Genomic DNA, 24,693 nt, shown 5'->3' on the forward strand with positions numbered 1-24,693 from the left:
CTGTTTAGTGTTGGAGGAGCGGCATCAAAAGAACCTCCCGCATCCTCCACCACCGCCCATCCCCCCACATCTCTCGCACTCACCACAATATGATATAGTTCTAGCATTGCACGTTTACCCGGTTGCCATGGTGCCGCGCCGCGTTGCGCCGCCGGAGGTGTCACAGCGAGATAACCCAAGGAGGCATTCACAGATCACCTGAATTCAGTTGCTCTCTGTCTCTCTCACTCTCTCTCTTCCTCCCTGCGTGTTCTCTGCCACAATTTGATTTATTTTGTTTCCCCGGCGCGCACTTCGCCGTGAATACAAATAATCTGCAACATAATGGAGATGGTGGAAGTGAGCGTCACCCTCAATCTCAATAAAGCCATTGTAGCGCTAGATTCCCAAACCGCAGGGGTGCTCCTCTTATTTTTGATACTTTTCCGACTGGAGCGTCAAAGCATTTGGCTCGCCCAAAAAATTTAAAAAAGTCAAATTTTGCGGCGAGTGCCTCTGCCACGCGTCGGGAACTTGAGCATCCGGCAATCCTTGAAATGTAAATGATAATCCAAAAATGCGATCCTCGCTGACTCTACACGCTGCCAGGATAATGGGAAAGTAATTGGTGACACACTGCATAATTGACGGCGCAGCAATTGTAAGCAGACGTAGAGAATGATTGTTGTGGGCACAGAAATGTGGCAAATAAGAAGCGACGCCCCAAAAAAAAAAGAAGCGCTCGCTGACAGAATAGAAACTGTGGATTGTGATAGAGACGGGATAAAATGGAGGAATGAAATTGGCAGAGGCAACAGATATTGGAAATTGGGATACATCCATTAGCCTTCCTTGCCCCCAGCTCAGTCTCCTGATACATTCGGAAAGCAACGGCTGGCACCAAGCCAGCCTGGCGCAGACTTCAAACATTCGCAGCAGCTCACAATGGAGATGTAGAGGAGGACACCAGGATTGATGGCAAGCAAAGTGGGAGGACCGACAAGTGCTGAGAGCCTCGAAAGACGTTTCGGAGTGGCGCTGGCTGACGGGGTCCGATCCGAGCGCCTCGTCGGCTACTGCCGTCCACTCAAGCACTTTGTATTTTTCATTGTTTGATGACACCGTGACTTTGCTTGACGCGGATTGCACCAAATATGAAAGTGACCCCGAGAGGGACCGATAGTTTTGACATCAAAACGTTCCGACATCTTGAAAGACTAATGTTGAAGGTGATCCCACCAGCCTGAAGATGACAGACTGGGCACACCCTCCACTGTCAGTCCATCTGTCAGTCGAGAGTGACGCCCGCCCAGACCATCCCCAATGGTCTTAACGTATGTTTTTGAAACACAGTGAGATACTTTAGAATGCATACAAGGCTCATACCAGTTCTGCTTTTGTCGCCGCCATAGGAACATAACTCTGCCGTAATTTGACAACCCAATGAAATTGACACAAATGCCAAAGTGTCACTTTGAGCGCTGACCGCAATCTTGTGTACAATTGCCATCTCGGGGGTCTTAATTAATATTGCTTTTTTCCTTCCACGTCCCTGCAGAATTCCATCCGCCACAACCTGTCCCTGCACACCCGCTTCATCCGCGTTCAGAACGAGGGCACAGGGAAGAGCTCCTGGTGGATGTTGAACCCCGACGGAGGGAAGATGGGCAAGGCTCCGAGGCGGCGAGCCGTCTCCATGGACAACAGCACCAAATATCTCAAGAGCAAAGGTCGCATTCGAGGCAAACGGGTGGGACGCCCCGGAATAGGAGCAGGCTCTGCCGTCGCTGGCTCTCCTGACCAGGGCAGCCCACCGCATAAAGGCCTGCCCGGTTCCGGCGTGACGTCTGTGACGGACAGCGAGTTTGACGCCTGGACTGATCTCCACTCCAGGGCCAGCTCGTCAGCCTCCACCCTGAGCGGGCGACTGTCGCCCATCCTGGCGGAGGGGGAACCAGAGGAACCAGATGAGGGAGGCCTGTCCTGCTCCACCTCCCCCCACCTGTACCCATCGCCCACTGCCCGCTCTCCGTCCATGGGGGCGGGCAACCGCTGTCCTCCCCTTGAGCAATTGCCTCAGCTGGCAAGCCTGACAGGTGCCATCAGTCTGGATGAACAGCTGATGGAGGACAGCTATCATCACCATCACTCACAGCAACAGCAGCAGCAGCAGCATCCCTCTGTTGGCAGACATAAGCACCAAACGGCCATCTACCACTACAGTTCTGCAGTGAAGGGCCAGTCCTCCTACGGTTCAGGTGGCTACAGCACGTCAGGCATGGGCATGATGCGCCACCACTCACCCATGCAAACCATCCAAGAGAATAAGCCAGCCAGGTTCTCGGGAACCATGCGGACATACTCCGGCACCAACGCTCTGCAGAGTCTCCTGACGGGAGGCTCGGCCGGGCAGCCGTACTGCCCCAAGGAAATGATGCTGGGCCTGAAGAGGGAAGGCCATTCCTTGATGCCGTGCAATGGCACCAACGCTCACAGCCACCACGCCGGGGGGCACCACGAAGGCCACAATGGACCTCACAGTCACAGCCACAACAGAACTCACAGCCATACGCCCGTTCACAATCACAGCTTGAGTCGCGTGGGCCACAACCACACCCCGCCCCGAGCGCTGCCCCTCAACCCGTGCGGCAACCCCCTGCAGAGCTACAATCACAAAACCCCCTACCTGTATAGCCCGCCGTCGCACGCCCACCTCCCGGCGTCCACCACGCTGCCCCCTAACCCAGCGGGGATGCTGGGCATGCCCCAGGACTCCTGCCATCTGGCCACGGCACCGCACCCTCGTCACAATCACTACCCCGAGCCGCAGCACCAAGCCATGGCCAACGGAGCCTTCCACCACGGTCAGGGGATGGTGGGCAGCAACGTCGCCGGCGGCTACCACCACGGCTACCATCAAGCCCACCCGCACGAGAGACTGCCGGCTGACCTGGACATCGATATGTTCCAGGGCAGCTTGGACTGCGATGTGGAGTCCATCCTCCTCCACGACATCATGGACTCCGGAGAGGAGATGGACTTCAATTTTGACTGCTCCCTCGCCCAGGGGGTGGGCATCGGGATGGGAATGGGGATGGGCGTGACCGTGGGCATGGGGATGGGGATGAGCGGGCTGGCGGGTCCGCAGCAAACCCACAGCAACCAGAGCTGGGTCCCCGGCTAAACTCTGGGACCGGCCATCTGGCGCCCGCTGCAGAACAATCGTACCCAGAAAGCACTGTGCTCAACTGTGACATTCCTGACTTGACACAGAGACTATAGGACCATGTCTTTCTTTGTTGTCTGTCGCCCCTTCCTCTTTTTTGCTCCTCACCACTCCCCTCCCCATGAGTTTGAGCTCATATCTCATTTGGTATTTCCTCATAACAGCTAAATTGTGATGACAATCTCAGCGACATTGCTTCTCATCCACCACGAGAGCTGACCTCTCCATGCACTTTATCGCAAGTGTGTTCTCAGACCAGCTCTTGTAGAACCTGGCTGAGTTGGTTAAGTGTCAGAAATTAAACTCAGATAGGACTCAAAGTCGGAAGCAGGGACTAGAAAGTGCAAGAAACCCCCCCCCACCCCCACCCAAAAAAAGAAACCCCTTGCTGCATTACAATTGCAGCACAAAAACCCAAGCAAAAATGTCAAGAAATGCAAATCAGTTTTTGATCCGGAACCGTTTTCCTCTTAATGAACTTCATGTTCATGAGATCCAATCAATTCTCGCCAATGTCTTAGCGCGACGTTGTTGTTATTTATGGCCTCATCCATCCAGACCTTGGCACTTTCTTTTCTGTTGGGTGCGGTTTAGTTAATGTCCTCTTGCCATTGAGCCCAGGCGCCTTGTCACGACATCACCAAATGGATTCCATCATTACTCGCTTGCATGCAATTTGCTGAATTAAAAACTTGTATCACCTTGTCTCACCTGGGCCTCTGGAGCCACTCTCTCTCTCTCTCTCTCTCTCTCTCTCTCTCTCTCTCTCTCTCTCTCTCTCTCTCTCTCTCGCTCTTGTCTCCTCTCCTGCCAGCGGAGACAAAGTGGCCATTACTCACAGCAAGCCATTAATGGGGCTTGATTGAAATTCAGCATCTTGCTTTTAATCTCCAAAGTGATGCGGCAGCGATGCGTCATTATTGAGAAGCTAACACATTGTCCTCCCATATCTCACCCGGGGGGAGGGGGGAAGGGGGTTTGGGTTGTCGCGAAAGCCCAGACAAAATGGTGGCGTGCCAACGTCAGCGTCCAGTTTTGGCTGAGCTGGAAAACAAGTCCCGCCTTTAAATGGCAAATCAGAACAAAAAGACGGTTTGCAATACTTTCATATTGCAAAGAAAATGTTGATACGAGACGAGAAGCCCGCCGCATCCCGCATCGGTTGGTACGCAAGAGCGCAAGATGGGGAAAAAAGGGGCTCGGGTTGATGAGAAGCCCGCAAAGCCATTCGCCCACAACTAACCCCCACCCTCCCCCCGGCGCCCCCTTTTTTTCCATGTGTTGTCGTGTAGTTGTTGTCGTGTCGTTGCTAATTTTAAGGACCAACAGCGCTGACGTGTTAGCAGTGAGGAAACTCTTGTCGGTGAAATCATGTCGGTAGTCGTACAAGTATGACCTTCTTCCCAGCCTCCGGTCGCCCGCCCACCCGCCCACGTGTGTACAATTGTCTCTGTGTTTGTTTGTGTGTGTGTGTGTGTGTGTGGGGGGGGGGGGGGGGTATGGGAGTCTGGAGCTTCTTTCTCGTTGGCCTTGAGAGAGTCAAGGAGAGGACACCTTTTTTCCCCTCAACTTCTTCTCTGGCTCCTCCAAGCAGAGCACCAGCGCATTAGAGCTTGGAGACAAAAGCAAAAGGTGGGTTGGGTAGGGGTGGGGGCCGGGTTATTGCTCCAGCCAAAGGTCAAATAATGGCAGAGACTATCAGACCATTAAGTAAGGGAATTGCAGGGCTTTTCTCTGGCGCTGGTTCCAGTCAAAAGTGCCGGTGGGGAAGGCGGGCGGTCGTCGAAGCAAAACGGGCGAGTGGTGATGGTGGAAGCCACACGCAAGCAACACGCTTCATCTGTCTGTTCCAAAAGAGAGCTACCCGGGATTTTCCGATATTTATTTAAGAAAGAGATTGGTCTTTGTCGAATCCTAAATGTGGTAGTTGTTTGAGTCAACGCCTGTACACCCTAACCCTCCCCTCTCCCCCATCCTGTTTTTTAAGATGTCAACACCGCCTCTTCCTCCTCTTGGTTTTACTTACATTTATTTTGTACAAAATCTATATAAGAATATTGTAAAATAGTTTTTAAAAAAATCTGAAAAGAATATCAGTTTTGCTGTCTATTTCTTTTTTTTCAAGAGAATGTATCTCATCATCTGGTGACTGTTAAATAAATGCATTTAAAAGAAAGAACGCCAATCTGTTTGTCATTACTTGCCGGACATAAACATCATTATTGACCATCATTATGGTCAAGATGACATTATCTATTTTTATCATTTTTAAAATTAAGCTCTTTCAAAAAATACCATAAAAGATGCTCCCGTCTGTATAAGAGGACATTTGTAAATATGGAATTATTTTTTAATTAAAGTTTTTTATTTTGTCATGTGCTCAGGCAGAAAAAAGCATGTTTCATGTATACTGCATGTGCGTGTGTGTGTGTATGTGTGTGTGTATATATATACATATATATATATATATATATATATATATATATATATATATATATATATATATATATATATATATATATATATATATATATATTATGAAGTTATTAACAAAAAACATCCATCAGATTTTAACTTCATTTCCATGTGTACACATGATCACAGCCATTCATGTCAAATCAAGTTAAATCAGGATCCAATTCAGCTTGACGGCCATCCATACATTTATTTTGATACTTAAAAATGAAATCAGGTTTAAATGTGTTGTGCTCTGGATTGTATCCGTTCAATTGCCAATGTGAAGGCTTTAATCAGTTGACACACAAACTGATTGAAGCTTGCGTGAAGACAACGACGAAACCTGTGCTGGTCTGGGGATATCATTTGTTTTTCACTCGTGTGAAAAATGCTGTGTGTGCATGTGTGTGAGACACGCACATACACACACACACACACACACACACACACACACACACACGCACTCACACACATACACACACACACAGAAAGCAGGCAGGCAGGCAGATTGTGTGTGTCTGCTTAATAGGTGTGTGTCATGAGGCTCGTTATGGCCCACAAAGCAGGGCTCCGTTGGCCTCAGCTGTCCTGCTCCCATTGGAGGTGTTTTCACAGCAGCACTACAGCCCCATACCGCTGGGCCCGCGGGACCACTGACATATATGTCCCCCCCCCCACACACACACACACACATAGACTAGGAAACAACACAAATTAGACACAGTTTGGGAAGTAAATGGACATTTTTGAAAGCGGAACATCTATGCTATATTGACATGCAAGTTCAGTTTACCCATTTCATTTTTACTTTAAATTGTTGCGGCCTTCTGTTGCAGCCCCTCACTTCATTCATTAAGTTGTAACAAGTGATCCAAAAGTATCAAACAGGAAGCAGCCACTAAGCTCAGCAGCTTGTAAAGGAGAAACTGGAAGACACACAGAGAGGCAAAATCTAAAAACCCCCACGAACCAAAGGGGCTACCGACCCCATCCCTCCAGGGAAAGAAATGAAGAGCCAGAGAAGGTTTTTTGATGAGCTAAAACGTTCTCAAGGCGCTCCATCGTTTTTCCATGGGGCACGAGGACGTCCACTTTGGGGTCTGGCGGGGATCCAGAGCAAGGCTCTCCTGGGAGGCACGTGGGGGTGCAGCAGCCAGCCAGCCAGCCAGTTTGCTCGGTCCAGGTGCTGCGCCTCGGGGAGGCTCTGCTCTTCTGTTCCTCATTATCGTGAGAGAGAGAGAGAGAGAGAGAGAGAGAGAGAGAGAGAGAGAGAGAGTGAGAGAGAGAGAGAGAGAGAGAGAGAGAGAGAGAGAGAGAGAGAGAGAGAGAGAGAGAAAGAGAGAGAGAGCAAGAGAGAAAGAGAGACAGCGAGAATGAGCACATCATTACTCATCCACTCAAGCATCTGGGAGCAGGTCCTCCTCCTTGGTGGATGCAGACAACCTTCCGAGCCAAAGGCTGGCCGGGGACGGCACTAAGCACTAAGCGCTAGCAGACAGAGCGACAATGTCTGTCCTTGAGCCAGCTTGTGTGGTCTTTCTTTTAAACAGACACATCCAGCCATTCTTTAGTGCTATCGGTCACGGATGAAGTGGAGCCTATCCAAGCTGAATTTGGGCAAGCTGGACTGGTCGCCAGCCAATCATAAGTCAACAAACAACCATTGACACCAATTTAGAGTTGTTGCTAACATGTGAGCCCAGAGCGGAGATTTGAATCTGAAACCTTAAAAGAATGAGCTCTGGTACAATAAGCTCTTACACTAGATTAGCTTATTATTATTTTTTTTGCATTCAAAGAGCTGAAAAACACCGCAGGACGAGACACGCGTGAGACGGCCAAGTGGGGTCATCACAAGAACCTTGAGGGCCTTTCAAGTGGCACGCAAAAGGCCCCAAACAATTAGCCAGACGTCAGCGTTGCGCCTGTCCTGGTGGACGCGACTCTTGCCATTTAAGTTATTAAGGCCGGCCGCAAAGTCCACCTGGGGCGAGACTTTGCATTACCTCGGACGGCTTAAATTTCATTGTGTCAACGTAAACAAGGCGGTATGGGCAAACATTCATAACAAGGCTTGTTGTGGCGCGCCGGTCCAGTCCGGGTATTAAAAGAGCTGTCAATCACTGGCTGCAACTTCAAAGTGCATCAGGAACTCCACAATCAGTCATTGCATCATGGTGTACTTGCCCAACCAACTCATGTCCCATTTTCTTTCGTAGTTTCTCTGCTCTGAGCCAATCATTCTAGCTCTTGCAATCTCATCATCGCTCCACAGATGCCGTCAACAAAAGCTGCTCAGCATCGGGAGTTTAGCCCGTCACGACATGGGCACCACTTTGCTAGCAAATATGGCAGGTGTGTACAATCACGTGCTTGCTCGTCTGGTTGTGACGTCGATTAGTTCCTCGGTCGTGGAGGCCATTTAGAGAAGATGAAGGAGAGAAATCCAAGCGGACCTATTAAGCTGAAAAATAGAACTTTGGCTTACATGACTCAAGGATAATTTTCTCTCGAAAACTAAATTGAGGTCATCTATGCTACCCCACGGCAATATGTAGCAGATAGGGACCGATTCTGAACTCAGCCTGCATGTGAGTGCGGAGAAGTATTGAACTGAAAGTCCGAGTGGATGCCAGAACCTCGCCCAAGTCCAATAATCTGCTGCAGATGGCGGCATCTATATTTGGTAAGAAAAGTCGATGTAATCACACACACACACGTGCGCACGCACGCGTGTATGAGTGAGCACCAACGAGCATCTTTACGAGCATTGGTGAAAGCTGATTTGACTTGAGAGCACGCTCACGTAACAAATCAAACTCAGATCTCAAGGCACCCGTGACGTCGCGACGTCCCTCGTGGACTGCCCACAAACTACAAAGCCCCTCGCTCTTGTCCCCGTGTCACCCTCATCACCCCCCCCCCCCCCCCCACACACTCAAGACGCGTCTAATCAGATCTTTGCTCATCTCCTGATCCACTCAGGAAGGATGAGAGGTGTTTGCGTGAGTGGCAGAAGAGAGCGAGAGATACACTGGTTAGGGGTGGGGTGGGGGGTGGGGGGTCAATAAAGCACAAGATGACACAATTAATGTCAAATTAATGCTCCTCGCCAGTGTTGTCGTCACCTCCCTCTTGTGTTTTTTCTCACCTGACCTCTGTGCCTCTCTTTCTCCCTCCCTCCCTCCCTCGCTCCTCTCTCCATCATTTACCACCCTCCTCCCCCATCTCAGCTTTAGTTTAGATCACAAAGGCACACAGCACAGTGCTAATAGGGGCTGGGGGCGGCTGGAGAATGAGGAGTGGGGTGCATCTTCCTCCTGATTGGTGTCTCTAATTACGGCTTGATACTAAAGAGTAATTAATGAGTTTGCGGCTGATGGCAGCAGCTTTGGAGCGTCGGCCTCGGATGGCGGCGGATAAGAGCTGTTTGCCACGTCCCGCGGGAACCGCGCTGGCGCAGGCACGCATAAATAATCACGTAAAAGTGCCTCCCATTATGAAGAGTCGCCCCCACGCCTCAGCACCCTCACAAACACGCGGCAAGGTGAACTTAGGTAAAATACTTTTACCAAGAATGAGAACTAGCACAAAACATTGTTAGCATTCACATAATAAAAAAATGGGACAATCGTTTCGGTGTTCGTCCTCGCTAGTCTAAAGAACATGTTCTGCGTGATGTTGCATTTGTGGAATATGACTGAAGCATCCAACCACCTGGTTGAATCCACCTCGGGAGGGAGGCATTTTGCCACTTGCTATCGACCATAAATCACATCACAGTTGCTCGGGAAACGATGCGTCCATCTCACCTGTTTTCCGAATTAGACCATGTGACTTTGGCAAGCTGAGCTACGATTTGCTGTTAACTAAACAAGCTGTGATGTCATTGACAGGCAACAGCAACTGGCCATACGGATTTTAGCTAAAACTCCTGCAAAGCCAAAGGTGCCTCACCTTGTTGTTGCCCACCTTGCGTGACCCTTGGCAGGTGGGTCACCTGGCAAAAGGGTGAAACGGAGAGGGAGAGAGGCGCACAAACACATCAGAGGAGGCGGAGCCTCCCAGCTGAGCGAGTAACTGGAGCAGACTTTCAGCGTGGTTGCTAACGAGCTGGCTGTCTCTCTTTCATTTCACTCGCTCGTTCGCTCGCTCCTTGCCACCCCCAACACACACCCCGTTCATTAACTTTGCACTTGTGTGTGTGTGTGTGTGTGTGTGTGTGTGTGTGTGTGTGTGTGTGTGCGTGTGTGTGTCTGCAGGTTACAGAGAGCGATCACAGACACTCACGAAGCCATCATAGTGAGCTAAGATCCATCTTTTCACACCTTATCATACCTAGTGAGGCCTTTTCAGGAACAGACACTTGACTGGATACACCGCAAAGTTTCTCTCATAAAATGCAGAAACGAGAGCGTCATTCATTTATCGTCCTTATTTCAAGTTTAAAGCCCTCAATTGAAACCCTAATTTGAAACACTAACTCGAGTTTGAAATCCTACTTTCAAACCAGAACTCTAGTTGCAAATCCCAATTTGAAATGCTAGTTTGAAACCCTAACCCTTGTTGCAAACCCTAATTTGAAACCCTAATCTTATTCGGAAATCCTAATTAGAAACTCTACCCCTACTTTTAAACTAAATTTTTAAACCCCAATCTTAGTTTGAAACTGTAAATTGAAAGCTTTAATTGAAAAACCAGTTTTTGGAATTTGGGGACAAGCCAGAAAACAAGTTACAAAAAGGCTGGCGCCGCAATTGGATATGTGGTCGAAAGGAATGTTGTCTTTGCCAGTGGAGAGGACTCAACAGAGGAACCCCCTGGTGTCAGTCAGCTCCGGTATTGGAGTTCAACCGTGGGACTGCCTAGCAGGACGTGACTGCAGGCTTGGCTTTGACATCAAGGATGGTTGGATTTAGAGGGCATTATCCTTCCGGTTTTTTTTAAGGGGGGGCGGGTGTCCGAAAAGGCAATCAGAGTGTGGGATGAGCGAGGATGAGGGGTGCGTGCCAGGGCATCCATCACGGTGTCGCCTTGCCGAGCTGGCGGCCCGCCCCACAATCGCACCATTTCCAACACATAGTCGACATGTGCATGAAACAGGCACGCAGGCAAAAAAAAAATAATAATAATCCAAAATCTATTGCCAAGTGCAGCTCCCCTGCCTCCCAGACACACACCCAGACACACACACACACACACACACGCACACATGCTCACTTACTATTCCCTGAGCTGGAGACAGTGTGTAATACGTTGCCTGCCTGGTGGTGCACTGGTGCTTGTGGGCTGTGTGTGCGCTTGGTTGTGTGCATGTGTGTGTGTGTGTGCGCGTGTGTGTGCAGTCTAGACGGAGGCGATAGACATCTCATTAGGGCCTCTTCTGCAGCCGCCACCGGCAAGCGGCGCGTCCTTGCTGTTGGGGGGTAAAGGAGGAGGAGGAGTGGTCGGAGGGCTTGGGGGAGAGACGCCAATGAAGGGCCAGAAGGGGGCGACAATCAAAGGCCGAGTCAGGTGAGAGGAGGGAGACGCACATTAGACGATGATAATAGCAATAATTGTCTTGATCCTTCAAGAGAAGCCTCCCCCCTTTCCTCCCTCCCGCAGGCGCTTTGGCTCCCCCTCTGGAAGGCGAAGACTCCCCTTCCTTTTCCTCCCCCTCCATCATGCCTCCCGCTGCCGTTTCAATCTTAATTAATTTCTCACGAGTCATCAGAGCCCGCAGCTAAGGCGAACAGCGGGCGAGATAGCAAACTGATCTCGGTTATCGGCGGCACCGAAACACCTCGCGGCGAGTGAGGGACGCTGGCTCAAATCAGATCTCGGTACCGGACATCTGGTGGCCGGGTGACGTGTTCATCGTGATCATCGCCGATTGGGCTTCAATCCTGAGCGCCAACCTGATGGTTTTCACTACACAACGCATGCACGCACAAGCCAAAGGATGGTCTTGTCCCTTGCAAAAAAAGATATTTCATTTATTTGAGCAGTTGTGCCAGTCCCGAGTGCGAATGACGGCGGGACAAAGGAAGCAAGGAATCTTCAAGGTCGCCCGGACAGAGGAAAAGCACAGCAAGAGCTCAAGGCCACGTTGGGATTAAAAACTAGGGTTAGGGTTTTAAAAAAAAAATACCATGTATGGAAGGATTTTTTTAGTAAAAAAAAATTAATATGACCATGTATTATATATGACCATTTATTTATGTATACATATACATAAATAAATAAGTAAATTTTATATATACACACACACACACACACACACACACGCGCGCGCGCGCGCGCGCACACGCACACACACACGCACACGCACACGCACACACACACACGCACACACACACGCGCACACACACGCATCCTTGTTAACCTCCCTCTGCAGGACCCAACTTAATTTACCGAGTTCTGGGGTCCACCCTTTCTAGTGGTCCAAGAACTATGAAAAAAATCAGGCAACTCCCAAAAAAAATCTTGTTACTAAAAATCACTTTCAATAAACACAATTTGAAACTTTTTTTTTCATGTCAGTTTTTCAGTCATATCTGGGGCCTGTTTCTAACATTCCGGCTTTGCGGGGTCCACCTTTACACACATGAGATTTTTAGTCAGTTATGGGGATCGCTTTTAATATTTCAACCTTAAGAGGTCTACCTATACACACATTATTTTTTTAGCCAGTTATGGAGCTTGCTGTTAAGATTTAAGACTTGTTAGGTCTGCCTTTATAAAGAGGATCTATCAAGTTCAACCCCAACCCTAATCTAACCCAAACATGCATTTGTGTGGACTTAATCATTTGAGAAAACCTAAAAATTTTGTTAGTGTTATTAATACTTTCATCTGGCTAAATATACTAGATATACATTGAAATGTGCATTCTAAAATACATTCTGAAGTCTTTATTCAGATTCTGGTCCATTTTCCTTGGTCACAGTCTTAATATTCTTCAATTTGTTCAGTCATATTGGTACATTTTAAAATATTTAAATTCTGCATTTTAGCTAACTATAAAGTACACAGGATTTACAAGTAATAATTGTCGAGTCAAAATTTTAAATGGACACATTACAAATGTAGCCAATGAATAAAGGAACTTATTTAATCTAACATTTACGAACAGGAGAAGTGGAGCATAAAAAAAATCACAAACAAATAGTGAACAAATGGTGAAACAGGACCAGCCATGTGTTTCTATCTCTGTTAAGGGAAGCTGTTTCACTCATATTTTCTCCTCATGGTGGTTATTCTCTTTTTGACAAAGTACTTAACAGCTCGGTGCTTGTGGTTCTGCAGCAATGCATCTCTCGCAGTCAAGCTTACCAGGAACCTGATTTGTCAATATATACACTTCCTTGAATGTTTATTTACTGCAGCACATTCCTCTGGGGTCCAGCTTCTTTTCACAACTTTTCCATTACCTAAGGGCATAGGAAGAGCACTTTTTAGTTTACAACTTAATTAGAACAAAATTGCATAAAGAATACATTCACTTTATGTACAATTATCCGACAATATAATTCAAATGAGATATTTTATAACGTCAACTATCTTTGTCAACAGTGATGAGCCTACAATAGACATAAGTAAATCAGTTAATATCTGAGATATTAATCCGGTCATTTAAGTTGCTAGGTGGTCTTCAGTGTCAGCTGTTTTGATATTAACAAAATTAAAAATAGATGCACAAAAGGGTAACATTAGAATGCCCCCAGTTTTGGTGGTGGGGGAAAGAGGTCTCTCATTTTCTTGATTACTTTTAAGCAGTTTTGCATTTGACCAGAATGTCACTGCTGGTAGATGAAGCAATTCCTGGACCCTACAGAGGTTGCACAGGCAGTCAAACTCCACCATGGCAGCACATTGGGATGCACCATTTCTCTGACAAAACCATTAAGAACAGATACAAGTTGATGCAAAATCAGGGAAAATAAAAAATAAAAATCAGAGAAAAACTTTTTTCAGACAGTGTTTTACATGTATGGGGAATTTGCTTTGATAACGTGCTACACATGGACAAACAAAGATGATAAAAGTAAATTTGGAAATATATAATGTGTAAAAAATTAAATGCAAGCTGTATAAGAATGGTATCTGCCTTGGTGTGACAATGTGTGAATTTGCATATTCACTAATAGGTTAATCTAGAGCAATTTTTCTTTCTCTCTTTTGAGGTAAATGTGTCATGTATACATTACCTCTATTTAAAAATAGATGTAAACAAACATCTCACATATAATCAAGGTTAGCAATGACCTGTAACTCACATGAGAAAGGATGGGTCAATTTTCATTTTATGACAAAATTCAAAAGTTTAGACCTTACATGTCTAAGAAAAAAAGTCAAGTGGTGTTTAATATATCTTGCTTGGGTCATCTAAATCTTAGTAAGCAGCATATGTGAGGATAATTAGATACTGATACAGTAGTAACAATTGGGCAATTTAAAAGCAACTGTGATAAAGTTATATATTGAAAAGGATTACTCTAAACTCACCTCCCTTTTTGGCAGACTTTTCATTACTTGGGCCACGAGATGCGGAGGTACAAGAGGTCACTTCTATCACTTCTGGGATCAGCCCATCTGAAATGATGATTTTTAAGTACAGAAAAAAAACACAGTATAGCAATATTCTAAAACAAAAATTAACTGCACCTGTATAAGAATGCTTGGTCAAATTTAATATACTCTTGTTTTGAGCAGATTGATTTGCAGAGGTACAGAGCAGTCCTTTTGGGAATCATTGTCAGTATCATCACTGTCTGAGTAGTCCACTTTGAGAAACTCCTTTGATAATTGATAGCTCTATGGAGGGAATTAAAAGAAATGTGTTGTTAGTTTCTGCAAGCTACTCTTATATGCTGTATTAATATAAAGACTAGAATTTCTTTGCTCAAAATAATTAAAATTTCTGTCCAATATCTTAACTGGTAGACGACCGGTGCTGTACACATCCTCTGAAATATGCCAAAACCTTATATCACAGGAAATTTTACATATAAAACATGGAAAAGGCTCCAAAATTTACAACAAAGAAGCCACAAGAAACCATATTTCAGAAATCTGTTATGTGTGTGTGAATGATTGGCTTGGTTGGAATAACCATGACAACCTTAGATCCATACGGAGGGCCCCACAAGTAGCCATCAGAAATCTGTTATGTGTGTGTGAATGATTGGCTTGGTTGGACACCCATGGGCGCATGTTTCAACAATCCATCTATAGGTGTGTGTGCCACTGGTTCGTTTGGGCTCTATGAGGAGAACCACTAAAACCGTGTGATCCAATGGTTGGCTGAATGCTGTTTAAGGTACCTTCTGACTAAAGAACAGCTTTCCAACTAAAAGCTGTAAACTAAGAGAACAAGAAAAGGTCTACAAAGTTTATTTCTTACAACAAAGTCGCACTGAATGTTACCCGTTGGCTGGCATCTTGTTTGATGTTATCATCAGGGTCAGAGTCCTGCCAAGTTCTGGCTGGTTCAGGCAGCGCACCATCAACAGGAGCCTGAGAGCCTGTCACCTGGAATTAAAACCACAAATAACTTACCAACATCATACAGACACCACAAATGACAGACTCAAGACCTGTATAGTTAAATCATGTGAAGTTAGTCCCCGAAACCAAACAAGCTTTTCTAACTAAAGTGTTCCAGTCAGTTCTGGATGTCTAATCAGGTCCTATAACAGCATCTTTATGGATGTAGTGGAGCATCCTTCAGCATGACACTTTAGCCGTTTAGCTGTTGAGGATGTGTGGAACTATAGCTGTAATATAATCAGCCTCCATAATGTCCATAACCAAAATATGATCTAAAAACATGAGACAACCTTCGATCCATACGGAGGGCCCCACAAGTAGCCATCAGAAATCTGTTATTATGTGAGTGTGAATGATTGGCTTGGTTGGAATAACCAAGACAACTTTAGATCCATACGGAGGGCCCCACAAGTAGCCATCACAAATCTGTTATGTGTGTGTGAATGATTGGCTTGGTTGGACACCCATGGGCGCATGTTTCAACAATCCATCTATAGGTGTGTGTGCCACTGGTTCGTTTGGGCTCTATGAGGAGAACCACTAAAACCGTGTGATCCAATGGTTGGCTGAATGCTGTTTAAGGTACCTTCTGACTAAAGAACAGCTTTCCAACTAAAAGCTGTAAACTAAGAGAACAAGAAAAGGTCTACAAAGTTTATTTCTTACAACAAAGTCTAACTGAATGTTACCTGTTGGCTGGCATCTTGTTTGATGTTATCATCAGGGTCAGAGTCCTGCCAAGTTCTGGCTGGTTCAGGCAGAGCACCGTCAACAGGAGCCTGAGAGCCTGTCACCTGGAATTAAAACCACAAATACCTTACCAACATCATACAGACACCACAAATGACAGACTCAAGACCTGTATAGTTAAATCATGTGAAGTTAGTCCCCAAAACCAAACAAGCTTTTCTAACTAAAGTGTTCCAGTCAGACCTGATGTCTAATCAGGTCCTATAACAGCATCTTTATGGATGTAGTGGAGCATCCTTCAGCATGACACTTTAGCCGTTTAGCTGTTGAGGATGTGTGGAACTATAGCTGTAATATAATCAGCCTCCATAATGTCCATAACCAAAATATGATCTAAAAACATGAGACAACTTTCGATCCATACGGAGGGCCCCACAAGTAGCCATCAGAAATCTGTTATTGTGTGTGTGTGAATGATTGGCTTGGTTGGAATAACCAAGACAACTTTAGATCCATACGGAGGGCCCCACAAGTAGCCATCAGAAATCTGTTGTGTGTGTGAATGATTGGCTTGGTTGGACACCCATGGGCGCATGTTTTAACAATCCTTCTATAGGTGTGTGTGCCACTGGTTCGTTTGGGCTCTATGAGGAGAACCACTAAAACCGTGTGATCCAATGGTTGGCTGAATGCTGTTTAAGGTACCTTCTGACTAAAGAACAGCTTTCCAACTAAAAGCTGTAAACTAAGAGAACAAGAAAAGGTCTACAAAGTTTATTTCTTACAACAAAGTCTAACTGAATGTTACCTGTTGGCTGGCATCTTGTTTGATGTTATCATCAGGGTCAGAGTCCTGCCAAGTTCTGGCTGGTTCAGGCAGCGCACCGTCAACAGGAGCCTGAGAGCCTGTCACCTGGAATTAAAACCACAAATAACTTACCAACATCATACAGACACCACAAATGACAGACTCAAGACCTGTATAGTTAAATCATGTGAAGTTAGTCCCCAAAACCAAACAAGCTTTTCTAACTAAAGTGTTCCAGTCAGCCCTGATGTCTAATCAGGTCCTATAACAGCTTCTTTATGGATGTAGTGGAGCATCCTTCAGCATGACACTTTAGCCGTTTTGCTGTTGAGGATGTGTGAAACTATAGCTGTAATATAATCAGCCTCCATAATGTCCATAACCAAAATATGATCTAAAAACATGAGACAACCTTCGGTCAATACGGAGGGCCCCACAAGTAGCCGTCAGAAATCTGTTATTATGTGTGTGTGAATGATTGGCTTGGTTGGAATAACCAAGACAACTTTCGATCCATACGGAGGGCCCCACAAGTAGCCATGAGAAATCTGTTATGTGTGTGTGAATGATTGGCTTGGTTGAAATAACCAAGACAACTTTCGATCCATACGGAGGGCCCCACAAGTAGCCATCAGAAATCTGTTATGTGTGTGTGAATGATTGGCTTGGTTGGACACCCATGGGCGCATGTTTCAAATATCCATGTATAGGTGTGTGTGCCACTGGTTCGTTTGGGCTCTATGAGGAGAACCACTAAAACCGTGTGATCCAATGGTTGGCTGAATGCTGTTTAAGGTACCTTCTGACTAAAGAACAGCTTTCCAACTAAAAACTGTAAACTAAGAGAACAAGAAAAGGTCTACAAAGTTTATTTCTTACAACAAAGTCTAACTGAATGTTACCTGTTGGCTGGCATCTTGTTTGATGTTATCATCAGGGTCAGAGTCCTGCCAAGTTCTGGCTGGTTCAGGCAGAGCACCGTCAACAGGAGCCTGAGAGCCTGTCACCTGGAATTAAAACCACAAATAACTTACCAACATCATACAGACACCACAAATGACAGACTCAAGACCTGTATAGTTAAATCATGTGAAGTTAGTCCCCAAAACCAAACAAGCTTTTCTAACTAAAGTGTTCCAGTCAGACCTGATGTCTAATCAGGTCCTATAACAGCATCTTTATGGATGTAGTGGAGCATGCTTCAGCATGACACTTTAGCCGTTTAGCTGTTGAGGATGTGTGGAACTATAGCTGTATTATAATCAGCCTCCATAATGTCCATAACCAAAATATGATCTAAAAACATGAGGCAACCTTTGATCCATACGGAGGGCCCCACAAGTAGCCATCAGAAATCTGTTATTGTGTGTGTGTGAATGATTGGCTTGGTTGGAATAACCAAGACAACTTTAGATCCATACGGAGGGCCCCACAAGTAGCCATCAGAAATCTGTTATGTGTGTGTGTGAATGATTGGCTTGGTTGGACACCCATGGGCGCATGTTTCAACAATCCTTCTATAGGTGTGTGTGCCACTGGTTCGTTTGGGCTCTATGAGGAGAACCACTAAAACCGTGTGATCCAATGGCTGGCTGAATGCTGTTTAAGGTACCTTCTGACTAAAGAACAGCTTTCCAACTAAAAGCTGTAAACTAAGAGAACAAGAAAAGGTCTACAAAGTTTATTTCTTACAACAAAGTCTAACTGAATGTTACCTGTTGGCTGGCATCTTGTTTGATGTTATCATCAGGGTCAGAGTCCTGCCAAGTTCTGGCTGGTTCAGGCAGCGCACCGTCAACAGGAGCCTGAGAGCCTGTCACCTGGAATTAAAACCACAAATAACTTACCAACATCATACAGACACCACAAATGACAGACTCAAGACCTGTATAGTTAAATCATGTGAAGTTAGTCCCCAAAACCAAACAAGCTTTTCTAACTAAAGTGTTCCAGTCAGACCTGATGTCTAATCAGGTCCTATAACAGCATCTTTATGGATGTAGTGGAGCATCCTTCAGCATGACACTTTAGCCGTTTTGCTGTTGAGGATGTGTGGAACTATAGCTGTAATATAATCAGCCTCCATAATGTCCATAACCAAAATATGATCTAAAAACATGAGACAACTTTCGATCCATACGGAGGGCCCCACAAGTAGCCGTCAGAAATCTGTTATTGTGTGTGTGTGAATGATTGGCTTGGTTGGAATAACCAAGACAACTTTAGATCCATACGGAGGGCCCCACAAGTAGCCATCAGAAATCTGTTGTGTGTGTGAATGATTGGCTTGGTTGGACACCCATGGGCGCATGTTTTAACAATCCTTCTATAGGTGTGTGTGCCACTGGTTCGTTTGGGCTCTATGAGGAGAACCACTAAAACCGTGTGATCCAATGGTTGGCTGAATGCTGTTTAAGGTACCTTCTGACTAAAGAACAGCTTTCCAACTAAAAGCTGTAAACTAAGAGAACAAGAAAAGGTCTACAAAGTTTATTTCTTACAACAAAGTCTAACTGAATGTTACCTGTTGGCTGGCATCTTGTTTGATGTTATCATCAGGGTCAGAGTCCTGCCAAGTTCTGGCTGGTTCAGGCAGCGCACCGTCAACAGGAGCCTGAGAGCCTGTCACCTTGAATTAAAACCACAAATAACTTACCAACATCATACAGACACCACAAATGACAGACTCAAGACCTGTATAGTTAAATCATGTGAAGTTAGTCCCCAAAACCAAACAAGCTTTTCTAACTAAAGTGTTCCAGTCAGCCCTGATGTCTAATCAGGTCCTATAACAGCATCTTTATGGATGTAGTGGAGCATCCTTCAGCATGACACTTTAGCCGTTTTGCTGTTGAGGATGTGTGGAACTATAGCTGTAATATAATCAGCCTCCATAATGTCCATAACCAAAATATGATCTAAAAACATGAGACAACCTTCGGTCAATACGGAGGGCCCCACAAGTAGCTGTCAGAAATCTGTTATTATGTGTGTGTGAATGATTGGCTTGGTTGGAACAACCAAGACAACTTTCGATCCATACGGAGGGCCCCACAAGTAGCCATGAGAAATCTGTTATTATGTGTGTGTGAATGATTGGCTTGGTTGGAATAACCAAGACAACTTTCGATCCATACGGAGGGCCCCACAAGTAGCCATCAGAAATCTGTTATTGTGTGTGTGTGAATGATTGGCTTGGTTGGAATAACCAAGACAACTTTAGATCCATACGGAGGGCCCCACAAGTAGCCATCAGAAATCTGTTGTGTGTGTGAATGATTGGCTTGGTTGGACACCCATGGGCGCATGTTTTAACAATCCTTCTATAGGTGTGTGTGCCACTGGTTCGTTTGGGCTCTATGAGGAGAATCACTAAAACCGTGTGATCCAATGGTTGGCTGAATGCTGTTTAAGGTACCTTCTGACTAAAGAACAGCTTTCCAACTAAAAGCTGTAAACTAAGAGAACAAGAAAAGGTCTACAAAGTTGATTTCTTACAACAAAGTCTAACTGAATGTTACCTGTTGGCTGGCATCTTGTTTGATGTTATCATCAGGGTCAGAGTCCTGCCAAGTTCTGGGTGGTTCAGGCAGAGCACCGTCAACAGGAGCCTGAGAGCCTGTCACCTGGAATTAAAACCACAAATAACTTACCAACATCATACAGACACCACAAATGACAGACTCAAGACCTGTATAGTTAAATCATGTGAAGTTAGTCCCCAAAACCAAACAAGCTTTTCTAACTAAAGTGTTCCAGTCAGACCTGATGTCTAATCAGGTCCTATAACAGCATCTTTATGGATGTAGTGGAGCATCCTTCAGCATGACACTTTAGTCGTTTTGCTGTTGAGGATGTGTGATTATGTGTGGATTAAAATCACATGGGGATGGGTTAAATGCAGAGGACAAATTTCACCACACCCAGATGTGTGTGTGACGATGATCATTGGGACTGGGGGGGACTTTAAGAACAGCTTTCCAACTAAAAGCTGTAAACTAAGAGAACAAGAAAAGGTCTACAAAGTTTATTTCTTACAACAAAGTCTAACTGAATGTTACCTGTTGGCTGGCATCTTGTTTGATGTTATCATCAGGGTCAGAGTCCTGCCAAGTTCTGGCTGGTTCAGGCAGCGCACCGTCAACAGGAGCCTGAGAGCCTGTCACCTGGAATTAAAACCACAAATAACTTACCAACATCATACAGACACCACAAATGACAGACTCAAGACCTGTATAGTTAAATCATGTGAAGTTAGTCCCCAAAACCAAACAAGCTTTTCTAACTAAAGTGTTCCAGTCAGACCTGATGTTTAATCAGGTCCTATAACAGCATCTTTATGGATGTAGTGGAGCATCCTTCAGCATGACACTTTAGCCGTTTTGCTGTTGAGGACGTGTGGAACTATAGCTGTAATATAATCAGCCTCCATAATGTCCATAACCAAAATATGATCTAAAAACATGAGACAACTTTCGATCCATACGGAGGGCCCCACAAGTAGCCATCAGAAATCTGTTATTGTGTGTGTGTGAATGATTGGCTTGGTTGGAATAACCAAGACAACTTTAGATCCATACGGAGGGCCCCACAAGTAGCCATCAGAAATCTGTTGTGTGTGTGAATGATTGGCTTGGTTGGACACCCATGGGCGCATGTTTTAACAATCCTTCTATAGGTGTGTGTGCCACTGGTTCGTTTGGGCTCTATGAGGAGAATCACTAAAACCGTGTGATCCAATGGTTGGCTGAATGCTGTTTAAGGTACCTTCTGACTAAAGAACAGCTTTCCAACTAAAAGCTGTAAACTAAGAGAACAAGAAAAGGTCTACAAAGTTGATTTCTTACAACAAAGTCTAACTGAATGTTACCTGTTGGCTGGCATCTTGTTTGATGTTATCATCAGGGTCAGAGTCCTGCCAAGTTCTGGCTGGTTCAGGCAGAGCACCGTCAACAGGAGCCTGAGAGCCTGTCACCTGGAATTAAAACCACAAATAACTTACCAACATCATACAGACACCACAAATGACAGACTCAAGACCTGTATAGTTAAATCATGTGAAGTTAGTCCCCAAAACCAAACAAGCTTTTCTAACTAAAGTGTTCCAGTCAGACCTGATGTCTAATCAGGTCCTATAACAGCATCTTTATGGATGTAGTGGAGCATCCTTCAGCATGACACTTTAGCCGTTTTGCTGTTGAGGACGTGTGGAACTATAGCTGTAATATAATCAGCCTCCATAATGTCCATAACCAAAATATGATCTAAAAACATGAGACAACTTTCGATCCATACGGAGGGCCCCACAAGTAGCCATCAGAAATCTGTTATTGTGTGTGTGTGAATGATTGGCTTGGTTGGAATAACCAAGACAACTTTAGATCCATACGGAGGGCCCCACAAGTAGCCATCAGAAATCTGTTGTGTGTGTGAATGATTGGCTTGGTTGGACACCCATGGGCGCATGTTTTAACAATCCTTCTATAGGTGTGTGTGCCACTGGTTCGTTTGGGCTCTATGAGGAGAATCACTAAAACCGTGTGATCCAATGGTTGGCTGAATGCTGTTTAAGGTACCTTCTGACTAAAGAACAGCTTTCCAACTAAAAGCTGTAAACTAAGAGAACAAGAAAAGGTCTACAAAGTTGATTTCTTACAACAAAGTCTAACTGAATGTTACCTGTTGGCTGGCATCTTGTTTGATGTTATCATCAGGGTCAGAGTCCTGCCAAGTTCTGGCTGGTTCAGGCAGAGCACCGTCAACAGGAGCCTGAGAGCCTGTCACCTGGAATTAAAACCACAAATAACTTACCAACATCATACAGACACCACAAATGACAGACTCAAGACCTGTATAGTTAAATCATGTGAAGTTAGTCCCCAAAACCAAACAAGCTTTTCTAACTAAAGTGTTCCAGTCAGACCTGATGTCTAATCAGGTCCTATAACAGCATCTTTATGGATGTAGTGGAGCATCCTTCAGCATGACACTTTAGTCGTTTTGCTGTTGAGGATGTGTGGAACTATAGCTGTAATATAATCAGCCTCCATAATGTCCATAACCAAAATATGATCTAAAAACATGAGACAACTTTCGATCCATACGGAGAGCCCCACAAGTAGCCATCAGAAATCTGTTATTGTGTGTGTGTGAATGATTGGCTTGGTTGGAATAACCAAGACAACTTTAGATCCATACGGAGGGCCCCACAAGTAGCCATCAGAAATCTGTTATGTGTGTGTGAATGATTGGCTTGGTTGGACACCCATGGGCGCATGTTTCAACAATCCTTCTATAGGTGTGTGTGCCACTGGTTCGTTTGGGCTCTATGAGGAGAACCACTAAAACCATGTGATCCAATGGTTGGCTGAATGCTGTTTAAGGTACCTTCTGACTAAAGAACAGCTTTCCAACTAAAAGCTGTAAACTAAGAGAACAAGAAAAGGTCTACAAAGTTTATTTCTTACAACAAAGTCTAACTGAATGTTACCTGTTGACTGGCATCTTGTTTGATGTTATCATCAGTGCCAGAGTCCTGCCAAGTTCTGGCTGGTTCAGGCAGCGCACCGTCAACAGGAGCCTGAGAGCCTGTCACCTGGAATCAAAACCACAAATAACTTACCAACATCATACTGAGAGTAATTCAAATAAAAGAGACAAAAATCTTCCTTTTTTTAATAACAAATTAATATTCCAACTTGCATACTTGATCTTACTGACTTACTTTTTCACGCCATGGCCATTTAGAATCACCATAGTTGTAATTGATTTCAGTTCCCATTTCTATGTTTTTGATGGCAAAAAGGCACAAATGGGGCTCGTCATTTACTATTTTTTTCATGGTGCAGTTTGGAGACTTGTGGTTGTCATTCACTAATCTTCCAAGAGAGCCATCCTCTGTTGATGCATCAATACTAGGAAAGAAAAAACAGAAATCAAACATTTTGTATCATATAACTAGTTTTTTAGTAAAATAAAAGTTGGCTTACAGAAATAAAAACTTGCAACATTTCAAAAGAAAAGTTGAGAGGGAAACAATGTCTTTTTGAACATCATAGCACTAAATAAAAAAAATTGTTAATGCCACAATCCTGATGTGTTATTGAAATATTGCTTCTGAGTGACTCACTAATTTAGGGTATTTTATTCCAGTCTCTTTCTAGAGTTCATAATTATTGTATAGAAAATATTTGGATATACATACCACCAGTAATGATTCTGCCATTCAAAGTCAAAGAGAAATGTACTCTCCTTTTCAGAGTACTTGCTTGTTTGGCATTTTTCTGCTGACAGAAGTTGACCCCTGTATTATAAGATGAACTCTCCTTGTTCAAAGTGCTGGGTAGCAAACACGCCTCTTCCTGCAAGGACATTTTATATAAAACCATTGGTTATGAGAAAATATTTCTTTAAGATACACCTTTAACCAAATAATTGTGGTGTTATCTTACAATTTTAATACTAAGTTCTCGCTTAGAAACAGAAATACAACAACCAATCTGAATTTGATTGTTTTTTGTGTTGTTTTATAAAATAAATAAATATATACTTAATGGATAAATGGTCTAAAAATGAGTTTATTACCTTTTTGATCATCAATAAATCTTTCCACTAGTCCAGGTTTGTCCTTTGAGGATTAAATGTAAAAGGCTGCTTCATCAGCAGGCTTTTTTCTTGCTTTCCTTTTGGACATTTCTGGCTCTAAAAAATAATTCAAAACATGGCAGAGAGAACTTTAACAAGCACTCTATATTAATTTTAAAAGATTTGTAATCATCCACTGTATAAAGACTGAAGGAATAAGCCTGGCCTGAGAACTAACAGAACAAGAGTGATTAAAGAAAGAATATTTTTCAGAAAATACTGATATATTAATGAAAATGTTTGTCGGTTTGAAGCTGAGCTTTGTTACTTTTAACTAGTCACAGTTCCAACCAGGTGCTGCATCCAAAGAAAAGTTATTTCAATAGTTTTACCAGTATAACTCGTTATACTTTTC

At 44.6% G+C, this 24,693-nt stretch overlaps 1 protein-coding gene and 3 long non-coding RNA genes across 4 annotated transcripts in view; 1 reads left to right on the forward strand and 3 right to left on the reverse strand.

Annotated features, from left to right (window-relative positions):
• LOC125975676 (forkhead box protein O6) overlaps positions 1–5,384 on the forward strand; it is a 47,197-nt gene extending 41,813 nt beyond the window's left edge. The window contains exon 2 of the mRNA XM_049731542.2: positions 1,538–5,384. Within this exon, the coding sequence (XP_049587499.1) occupies positions 1,538–3,163 (1,626 nt within the window). The 3' untranslated portion in view covers positions 3,164–5,384. The remainder of the gene's footprint in view (positions 1–1,537) is intronic.
• A 7,159-nt stretch (positions 5,385–12,543) lies between these two features.
• LOC125975845 (uncharacterized) lies at positions 12,544–15,232 on the reverse strand. The gene is made up of 3 exons (XR_011087450.1): positions 15,051–15,232; positions 14,153–14,461; positions 12,544–13,077 (listed from the first exon to the last, which is right to left on the reverse strand). It is a non-coding gene; the product is annotated as an uncharacterized lncRNA (long non-coding RNA).
• Positions 15,233–15,633: 401 nt separating this feature from the next.
• On the reverse strand, positions 15,634–19,320 carry LOC137840632 (uncharacterized). Its single transcript, XR_011087451.1, has 5 exons — positions 19,219–19,320; positions 18,410–18,514; positions 17,597–17,701; positions 16,695–16,799; positions 15,634–15,990 (listed from the first exon to the last, which is right to left on the reverse strand). It is a non-coding gene; the product is annotated as an uncharacterized lncRNA (long non-coding RNA).
• A 1,429-nt stretch (positions 19,321–20,749) lies between these two features.
• LOC125975834 (uncharacterized) overlaps positions 20,750–24,693 on the reverse strand; it is a 5,382-nt gene continuing 1,438 nt past the window's right edge. Inside the window, exons 2-7 of the long non-coding RNA XR_011087445.1 lie at positions 24,279–24,395; positions 23,899–24,055; positions 23,185–23,608; positions 22,374–22,478; positions 21,565–21,669; positions 20,750–20,860 (exon numbers count right to left, since the gene is read on the reverse strand). This is a non-coding gene — a long non-coding RNA (uncharacterized lncRNA). The remainder of the gene's footprint in view (positions 20,861–21,564; positions 21,670–22,373; positions 22,479–23,184; positions 23,609–23,898; positions 24,056–24,278; positions 24,396–24,693) is intronic.

Source organism: Syngnathus scovelli, chromosome 9 (genome assembly GCF_024217435.2).
Source record: "Syngnathus scovelli strain Florida chromosome 9, RoL_Ssco_1.2, whole genome shotgun sequence".
NCBI lineage: Eukaryota > Metazoa > Chordata > Actinopteri > Syngnathiformes > Syngnathidae > Syngnathus > Syngnathus scovelli.